The sequence below is a fragment of the Leuciscus leuciscus genome (assembly GCF_965113295.1).
Source record: "Leuciscus leuciscus genome assembly, chromosome: 25".
Taxonomy (NCBI): Eukaryota; Metazoa; Chordata; class Actinopteri; order Cypriniformes; family Leuciscidae; genus Leuciscus; species Leuciscus leuciscus.
Window position 1 is genome coordinate 12315302 of NC_138724.1, and position 10327 is coordinate 12325628.

The following is a 10327-nucleotide window of genomic DNA, read 5'->3' on the forward strand; positions in this document are numbered from 1 at the left end:
TTACTAAGATTATCGCGCCAGAGGAAGCGCCTCACGTGATATACGCAGCAGATCGGAAGCGGGAAAGCGGATGTAGACAAAATGGTATAACGTTAGCTGCTACTGTAACACGAAAACTTGCTGTATCAATAATGATCGTTTGTTGTGAGAAAAACCAAAAGCGGAAGAATAAACGAGTGTGGATGAGAAAATGGTTGGGGAGACGGGCTCAACATGGATTGTCAGTTCTTCAGCGAGAAATGCAGGTAAGAATTTAATTGACCTTATTACTATCGTAGTGTGCTAGAATTTTTACTGTTATAATATTGGCTGCCTAGGTCAAAAGCGATATTGGCACCTGTTACAGTGTAGATCTGGGCTGTAAAATGAAAATACAATTGGTGCTATTTGGAAGAAATGTGTCTACTGGTAACGTTACGTTAAACAATGGTTTGTCTGCGCGCGCGCGCTCTCTCTCTCTCTCTCTCTCTCTCTCTCTCTCTCTCTCACACACACACACACACAAACAGTCCCCTCTCTCTCACACACACGCACAAACAATCCCCCCTCTCTCACACACACACTCCTCTCTCTTTCACACTATCTAAACGTTGTATAGGCAGTCATGTTGTTGCCACATTTCAACAAGTCGCTCCTCCATCTCCGAAGTCCAACAGATCTGTGTTGCAGGTTTCGCCGTCTACATTTCGAAATGTCCGTCACTTCCGTCTAGTCGTAGACTTGTTTCCTATTGGCTATTGTGACAGTACTGACGTAATCACAATCTTGCTCATCCCGATAAATATCAAACATGTTTGATATGATCGGGGCGAGCCCGATTTGTGTGAGAGCAGATCGGGAGGGGCAAGATTCGATCTGTGAACGCCTCACATTACCAGATAATCTGCGCCGAACATCGGAACAGATCGAGGTCCTCGACAAGATTTTTCTCAGATTCTCGGGAGGGGTAAATCGGGCATAAATCGGCCTAAAACTCCTGTAGTGTGAGCCAGGCATAACGCAGTCAGCACCGCCGCACAGTCTTCAGTCACACCAGATGTTGTCAGGCTATATGTCAGTAAAACTCAGAAAAACGAACTTACTTACGTCGTGCCAGCCGTTTGCTCGCGGCTCAATCACGCGCAAATGCGGCGCGCCCTGTATCACGCAAAATAAACTAGCATGTAACGTCGTGTTCTGTCGTCAATTAAGTATTGAAATAACCAAAAGGGAGATTAAAGCTGCGTCAAAACTCTATGTCGGGGCTTTTGTATTCCTTTGTAGGCTACATAAATGTTACACATTTTGGCGTAGCCCTACTCAATTTTCATTATTAATATTCTAACATTTTATCAATATTGCAAAGTCATCAAAACTAACTAAATATTTTGTGACCAAAAATGTGAAAAATAGGCCTACATCTAGCCTAAATGATCGTTCATGACATTCTTTTAACTATAAGCCACCCAATTTGTCTAGATCTGTATTATTTCCTTTGTATAATGTGCTTAAATATTGCTGCGCAGTCGTGTGATTTAGTCTGCTTGATTAACATTATTACAATGTATTCCTAACTCTGATATGTAGCCTATATATAAGGTCCTCGAATGTGTTCGAAAATTTCACCAGCATCAGCCTTTTCACAGTTTCTATCACTCCGCTTGTCTGTGTTTGCACAACTTGCATCATTAGGCCAGTAATGGTGACAAGTGACTGTCTTTATGAGTGAACAATTGAAATTTAATTGAACTGATTTAATAGTGACAAAAACATTGATTAACTCAAGAAAGAAACAAGTTGCTGAAACCAATCTTTAATGCTAAAAAGTTTACATCTATGCAAAATAATCCTTGAAAGATTTCTCATTTAAGGCCATTCCTGTTTGGAATATGTGATTGTGTATTGTCAACAATAAGCAGAAACATTCTGCATTTCCATTTTCTAGTGTGGATCATTCATTTCAACATTTATCCTCATTCTCATGTTTAAGAATCTGTTATCTGCTTGACAAATAATTTATGCTACTGCCGACTGACATGCTTTTAAAGCTATTGTTATCAAAAAATGTTGGCCGTCAAACACCTTAAAATGTACATATGTAAGTCTGAGAAATAAAAATTTTCTCGGGGGAGCATGCCCCCCAACCCCCCTAACTACCTCACATTTGAATGTGTGTGTCTGTGTGGTAGTATGGCCTGGTGTGGCCACAGTGCCAGGACTGAATTTTTTAACCAGTCTGCCCCCCCCTGCATATAGGCCTACAATATACATTATTCTCTGTATCGAATCATGTTATCTTGTTACCCACCCCAGCCCCTGATGTTTAGGGCTCAGCCCCTGATGTTTTTAAAACCTAGAAACGCCCCTGCCCAGCAGGTCCTAGGAAACACGAGAACTGCAGAGTAGAATCCAAGCAAGGTAGAGGAGAGATGACGCGCCGTGAATAACTTCAACACAGGCAGACCACAGCTCAGGCAGAACGACAACAGGAGATCCGTGCAAACTGGGAACAGGACCAGAACTGGACAGAACAGAGATCAGCACAAGGACCAGCAACCCAAAACGATCTGACACTGAACATGAGTAACACTGCTCTACATATAGGACTAATAAACGAGACACACCTGCGACTGATCTGATCGCGCGTCAGCGCAGCTGGCGCTGATAGGCAATCAGATCAGCGCAGTATACACAGAATGAGCAAGCAAACCTGCAAACCGTGACACTGGGCTCACCCGCAACAAACAGTGCTCCAGCCAATAACCGACAAGTATTTGAGGGTGGGGTTTGGGGGGTTAGTGCGCGTGCACATGAAGTGGGTGTGGAGCGTGTGGAGGAGAGAGAAGCATGAAGAGGGAAGTTTGAATTATGGCCAACACACGACCAAAGAGACGACGTTCCGATGAACAAATTGCAAAGAAGAGGGACAAGGATAAGGAACGCGCGAAATACCGAATTTACATCGGAAAAACCTTTGAAAGGTGGCGAGAAATCCGCCGGCAGAAGGGCTTCCAATCCGACATTCAGTTGCTCTATTTTTGCAGAACAGGTAAATCCATTTTTCTTTCTAAACTGACGTTCATTTTCGCCAAACCATCACAAGAATGTAATTAGCTAGAACTATGCAGTCAGCGTTAACTTTGGTGAATACAACATATGTTTCTAGCAGCTATAGCGATCAATCTCTATTGTAAATGGTCAAGCAAATTCACAGTAGGGCCAGTGGTGTAGTCTAGTTTTTTGTAGTGAGTATATACTGTAATAAAAAATTAAAATAAAATAATTAAAACATTATACAAATACAAATTTGCTTTTAGAAATGGTGTAAAAAAATAAATAAATGGTGTTATTGTTTTGGCAAGTTTACTGTTGAAAAACTTTGTGTGATATTCCCTTAAAATAACGTTTTAATAGATTGTATTATTATTATTATTATTATTATTATTATTATTTTAAAATACATTTTACTGTGCAATTTCTTTCTAATTTCTTTGAGTTGGACCGAACTTTTATTTTGGTGGGTTGTACACATTTGAGTTTCTGTGTGTTTTAATAAACTATTATTAAAATTATTATTATTATTATTATTATATTTCTGTTATAATTTCTTCAAGTTATACCGAACTTTTATTTTGACAGGTTGTCGCAAAGACATTACAGTTTCTGTGTGTATATGAAACGAATGAATAACGATAGTTTTATTAAATGAAATGGTGAAATTCTCGTGAAGTGACTTTCATAGCAGCTCTGCGATGAAGTGCACATGTAGCCTACATCATGTCTCAATACAGTGAAACGCTGAAAACACCACGAGCGTGAGTCACGCGTGCTTCAGTATGTGTGTGTGTGTGTGTGTGTGTGTGTGGAGCACTCATTGAGCGCTCATTCCCAGAGACGCGTAGAGCAATTGCAGTCTCTTTTAACTTTAAAGGTGAACTAAGTAACTTGTTTTACCTTAACTGAACAGCTTCGGAGTCATTGGAATGGTTATATTACTTTTTCGGGTTGAATGGTGGTCGTTTCGCACCCCCCTGTTGCCCGTGAGCGGAAAATACGCACTTGCAACTTTGAGCCGGCGGGCCGCCGGCCGCTGCGTCAGGAAGTCTCGCGTGATATCAGGTCTCGCGATGTAAACAATTGCTTTACGGCCAAAAGAGTGCTGCTAAGTGCTGCTTTAATATTCACAGACACTAGTCCATATCGAGATTTGATTCATTGTACAGCCCTACTTTTGATTTATTCATTCAAAAATAGCCAAATTCCGCGACTGGATTCCGCGATTCTAGCCGTGTCGCTTCGCAAACACAGACGGGGTGAATTTATGAATGAAAGTGTGAAAGTTCTGACACAAAACGAAGTTGTTACGTATCCTCACACTTTTTTTAAGTGGGTATACGGAAATCCTTGGCCTTTTCTAGTGGGTATACGGCGTATACCTGTGTATCACGTAGACTACACCACTGAGTAGGGCCACAATTTGTGTGAATGATTGTTTTCATCCACTGTTTGTTATGAATTTAAATGTTCATTTATAGGCGGTTGACAACTTTGACTAATTTTGTTTACGACGCCGCCGTTGTTTATGCTCACTGGGAAACGCGAGGCTAACGTTATCTTGCTATTATTGCATCCTTGTATGGGAGATAACCTCAGGTGGCGAAATGATTTTAAAGCAGAACTCGGCAACTCTAGCGAACTCTAGTCACTTCTTCGCTGATTTTCCCTTTTGTTGTCGCATGTTTTCCGCACGAGCTCCCCCTACAGCTGTGGGGGGGGCGTATATTTCACAACAAGGTCGTAAAAACTCACTTGCGGCGGCCTCCTCCCCCTCTCTACCGCTTCTCATGTGCGTTTGTTTTGATCGGAGCAAGCCAACTGTATCGCGTGGAGCTATGTCTACCGAGGTGGGTAATCTGGTGATACATCATACATGCGTGTGTGTTTATGTCGAATTGCCGTAAAGCAATTCGTGTTTCGCGCTCGTTCTCGTTCTAGTTCTCGCTTCTCACGAGACTTCCAATTTCTATCTTGCCGGGACGGTAGTCCCCAAGTTGCAAGGTTGGTTTTCCGCCTGGGAACGCTGGGGGGAGCTGGGAAAGTCATCAATATCACCAGAACAGGTTGTTTAACCATCCAAATGATTTCTAGACAGTTTTATTAAGTTAAAAAAGTTACCAAGTTCTCCTTTAAGATAATGTTTCTCTTTTTCTGCAATATATAAAACCCTTTATCTAACTTGGTGACATTACACATTGAATGAATTATCAGTAAAACTTAACTTTGTTTGTAGTGACTACTTTGACTTTCCTTTATGCCGAAGGGGAGGAGGGAGGAGACAGGATGAGGAGGAGGGAGGGTCTAGCTAGCCTCCGTTTTGTTTGACAACAATTCGAATGTCAACAAGAAGTTACGACTCCCGGCATCGCTTAGAGCACCTTTAACTTAGATAATTTGTTGTAAATTCAAAAGTAATGCACTACTTTACTAGTTTTTTACTAGTACTTTACTGTGTGTGTATGACAGTATTTATTAGTATTTGTCTCTAATTAAAAACACTTGTGATGACCTTGAATCCATCATGTGGCTTTCTACATTTACCACCTGTATTATGGTGGATATCAACATATTGTATATTAATATTAAATTATTATTTTTAATATAAACCAGTTATTTTTAGCTTTTTACACTGCTTGAAACTCCAAACTGGTATTTCTAACAACATTATTTTAATGTATGGTCATAATAATAAAATACACTAGTTTGTAGCGCAAATGAATTTACTTTGCTGTTCTTCTATTTATTTATATATTGTGGCTAATGATTTGTAACTCTCTCACATTCACAGAAAATAGCTTACTTTAGCGTTGCAAAATAATGTGGATATACAATGGGGACACTGGTTATTTGTTTCTGGTTTCCCTTGTTCTTGTTTCCTATCATTACTTTGCCTAGGTGTGTCCATGGGCGTTCGTAAGGTTTTAAGAGATCTGAGGTAAAAAAAAAACTGAGCTTGCTGTGTCAAAAAAAAAAAAAAAGAAGCTTTCCCTGATCAACAAAAGTGCATTTTAAGATGGAGGGCAAATTTGGATAACTTTATAACCATGTCATTGGGCAGTATCATAAATTATCTGCCAAGCAATAAGACATGATATAAATTTCACATGTATTTATACACTCATGTTCTCTTTCATGCTCTGGTGTTGTCAGTGTTATGCTGTCTTAGTTTATCATGCTTTAGTTTATAGATTTCTTATTATATTCTAATGTGCATTTGGCTGAACAACCCCTGCATGACAGTATCCAGTTGAAAAGAAAATACGGTTTATATTTTTGAAGTCAAAATCAATTTCATCACAGAGGGAACAGAGAAATGGCATGAGAGAAATGAAAAGCCATTACAAATTAGCTCACTTAAAAATGTTTTATTAAAACAGCATCATAATCATAATCATAATCATAAATAACAAATGTGTTATTCAAAGCAGTAAGCCTGAATCATTATAGGCATGTACTCTGTTTATACTGTAAAGACTTCTTAAGTTTGAACATTATGGAGCGATGGGAGCTGGTGCTATGGGAGCAATGGGAGCTGGTGCTTTGGGATTATAGGGATCAGGACTTATTTTGTTCAGATCCTCTATGACAGTTTCATACTCTGTTCTCCATTCCTCTGGTGTCAGTGCAGATGGGCTGGTCTCCAGGAACTTATACGCATCTTTAGTCTGCATGCTAAAGATGCTCTTTGCATTCAGACAGGATTCACCGAAGGCCTTCCATTGCTGAAAGATTTGAGGTACAAAATCAATCACAGAAAAAAGAATACATTCAGGGTGAAAATAATTTATTTTCTGTAATCCTGCACATTTTCTCAATGTCTAAGTTACCCCTTGTGCTGTAGTAATAGTGTCCAGAAAGGTCTGCTTCAATTCAATCTCCTCGATGAAGTCCTCATTAGCAAAAGTATTGTCTTTAATACTCTCCAGCAGTACACCCACTGATTCCCAGAACTTCTGAAGCTGAATCAGAATGTTTTGAATTCGGGAAAGGCATTTTTGGACGTCCTTCAGATGGACAGGGTCGGGTATTGAACCTTTAGAAATAATATGAAGCAGACATTAATTATGATGATGTAAATCAGGGACTGTTTCGAGCACAATGGGAACTCCTTAATTGAAAGAATCTTACCATTTTCTATTTTCATGCTTGCCAACTTTAGCTGCATATCCGTCAGCCTGACATGGATGCTCCACTCCTTGCTCATCAGACTTGACTTGTCAATGGAGAGTTGAGTCAATTCGCTGGACAGAACCTGGGTTTTTGCAGCTGCTTGAGGGTCATCATCTCCGTATGTGTTAGTGACTCCAGTGAAAATTGATGCTAAGGCATCAAAGAAACCCACTTTTTTGGGTTTTTTAGACGTTGCTTTGACATGATCATACATCTCTTTTTTTTTCTGTTTAATCATTTCCTCAATTTCTCCAAATTTCTTGAGGTTTTCCGTCAGTTTCTCTTCCAGTTCTTTCACCGCCTTTTCATGGGCAACCATCTCCACAGAACCTTGTTCTTTTTTTTTCTCTGTCTCAGTCTTTTCAAGAATTACATCACTGGTGCAGGAAGCCACACTGCGGTTGTGTTTATCATATCTGGAGATAATAGATTTCGGATTAATCGTGAGCTAAAGCACAGTGAATTTTCTTGATATACACTGAGACGTGTTCCATATATGGTCAATTCAACAAATCTTACTACACTTTCTAATTCTAAAATTTAAATTTTAGCAACATTTTGAAACATTTTACCTGTCTACCATCTGTCCCACTTTGTCAATAATTTCAGTGATCCATACTCTGGCTTTTTCCAGGGACTTAATAGCCAAAATGGTTTTATCCTTTTCAACAGCAACCTTCAGCGCCGGCAGCAGCGTAGAATATAGGTTTTTACTTGTGGCCGCACACTGAAAGACAGCAGACATACTCACACAGTTGATCCACAATGGAGTTTCATACTTCACATAAGAAAACAACTTGTCAAAATCAATCAATCAATCAATCAATCTATGAAATATAAAAGCTCTATGACAGTTTTGACACCATTGCCTATTGTCTTGTCTCACCAGTTCAAGTGCCAATCAAGAGTGAAATAAGTGCAGTCAAGATGGACAGTTCTCAGAAGGTTAATTTCGGTAGTTTGTGAAAAGTTTGTGCCGGCTGGTAAACTCATTCTACCTGTCATTAGTCTAATAGTAGTTTGCTCTAGAGCTCCGCTCTCCCATTCATTTATTCCTTCACTCAGTCAGAATGAAGTGATTTGTTTATTGTATACAAATAAACTTGAGTCGAGTGCTGAATTGCAGATCTGGTGAAAACATATCCACAAAATTCTGTGAGCAGAAGCTTTCTTAACCGCTCTTTTCTTATTATCATTTTTACTGTGGTGTTGTTGTGTAATGTAGAGATTGAGTGTAACAGATACAGTATTTAAATATTCATCTAAACACCGCAGATTTCTTGCTGGTATTTAAAATTATCTTAAATCTTTATCTTAATCTTTAAAATTATTAAAAAAGATCTTGTGCAATATGTATTACAATGCATCCTTACTCATCTCTTAGACTGACACTCTTTAAGATTATTTATTAGCATCTATGTCCTCTTTCTTTTCACAAAAGGTTCTAGTGTTTTATATATATACACACACACGTATACATATGTATACATATTATATGCAAATTATACATTTATATATTCTATATACTTTTATATATATATATATTACATAGAAATTGTTAAAGAACATTGGCTTTACCTTCAGCAGAAGCGCCTCAGAAGACCCAAAGAGAAGCTGAGTTTCAACAGCACGCTCTCGGAGAACCCTCTCCAACTTGGGGAACTTAGCCAAACAGAGATAGGAGAGATGGTAGAGCAGAGCTGTCCGCTGAGCAGATGGAAGAAGCTCCTTAATAAACTCAGGGCTAAATGCGACCACAATTTCTGTAGAATTACAAATGTGATAGTTACAACTTGATGGTTTTGTTCAGACTTGTGTCAATTATTAACAAAATAAAAAATATGTGATGTTTACATTTTATCAGTGAAAAAGAATTCCCGGATTTTTACCCACCTTGGCTGTCTGGCATTTTTTGTCTGTAAAGGAAGTACCTGGAAAACACTGAAAAAACAACAACACTATCACGAGACAAGAATCAACAATAAATGAGAGAGGTCAGTAAAAGTTACCTGTAAGATGAATGAACCTCTAAGCAATGTAGTTGACTGAGTCAGCATGGGGAATTTATACTCTATGGCACCTCCTTAAAATTGTTTGTCATGTACAACTAACACAATTCAGAAGTTGTATTGTAGCCTTGGGGGATCTCTGTGGTCGGGCAAAATGAGACTTGAACATTCGAGAACATTGAACAAGAGGTGACTGTATTATTCCACTTAGAAAAAGTGCTTTTAGTCAGTCCGCCTTCTCTGTTAGGGCTTCTCAGGAGTGGAATACCATTCCGTCATCAATCAGAGACATTAATACATATAGCCTTTTTCGATTACATCTGAAACGTTGGCTTATTAGTAATCAGACCTGTCAACACTAAAGTCTTGTTTTTGCCCGTTTGTGTTACAGTTGTGAATGTGTGTTTTTGTTTTGTGATTTAGATTTTTTATTTTTGTATAAACTTGCAATGATGTTAAAACTGATCATCTTCATATGCATCTAACAAATGGTTTAATCTGTTACACCGACAATGCATGCTACTTGCTGCTACTGCTTGTGTATATTATTAGGATGCTTTTCAGAACAAATTTTAGTGAGATTCTATATTTTTATAATTATCTTCTACTGCAGCTACGCTGTAGCAGACATATTTGTATTTACATGCAAACTCTTAAAAAATTTGTATTCTCCCTAGGGTGCCACTGTACATCTGGCAACCAGGACTACAGATGAAAATTAGCCACTGGCTAACTCTGGCATGTTACAGGCATACTGTTGTTAATATGCATTGTCCTGGTAAATAAATAAAATAATAATAATAATAAATAATTCCTCTTACCAGAGCTGTTATTGATAACAAGTGTCTAAAATGATGAAATCAAACATTCTTATTTCAATCTCATTTCCTTAAAAGGAGATTAATTACGAGCAGTGTTTTTCTGAAATGAGGAAGCAGTTTATTTATATATAAATTAATGTTTAATCAAAACGCCAGGGAACACCTCAAAGTCTGCAAAAGCCAGAAGAGAGGGCTGGCAAAAAGTAGCAGACAAATTCAATTCGTTAGTGGTGATCATGTTAGATGTTTTTATCACTTATTACAGTATATATTTTTGTATTTTAATAATTT

At 38.5% G+C, this 10327-nt stretch overlaps 1 protein-coding gene across 2 annotated transcripts; it reads right to left on the minus strand.

The window, feature by feature from the left end:
* Nucleotides 1–6386: 6386 nt before the first annotated feature.
* Nucleotides 6387–9313, minus strand: LOC309490211 (uncharacterized protein). 2 transcript variants are annotated; one of them, XM_082159238.1, is made up of 7 exons: nucleotides 9216–9313; nucleotides 9100–9147; nucleotides 8785–8969; nucleotides 7779–7933; nucleotides 7165–7622; nucleotides 6864–7069; nucleotides 6387–6758 (listed from the first exon to the last, which is right to left on the minus strand). In XM_082159238.1, exons 2-7 carry the CDS (start codon nucleotides 9113–9115, stop codon nucleotides 6528–6530), a joined length of 1251 nt encoding a protein of 416 aa, XP_082015364.1. In that variant the 5' UTR covers nucleotides 9116–9147; nucleotides 9216–9313; the 3' UTR covers nucleotides 6387–6527. The 2 variants fall into 2 exon arrangements, with proteins under 2 accessions (XP_082015364.1, XP_082015363.1); XM_082159237.1 differs by having other exon boundaries at nucleotides 9100–9151; nucleotides 9204–9251.
* Between the last annotated feature and the right edge of the window lie 1014 nt (nucleotides 9314–10327).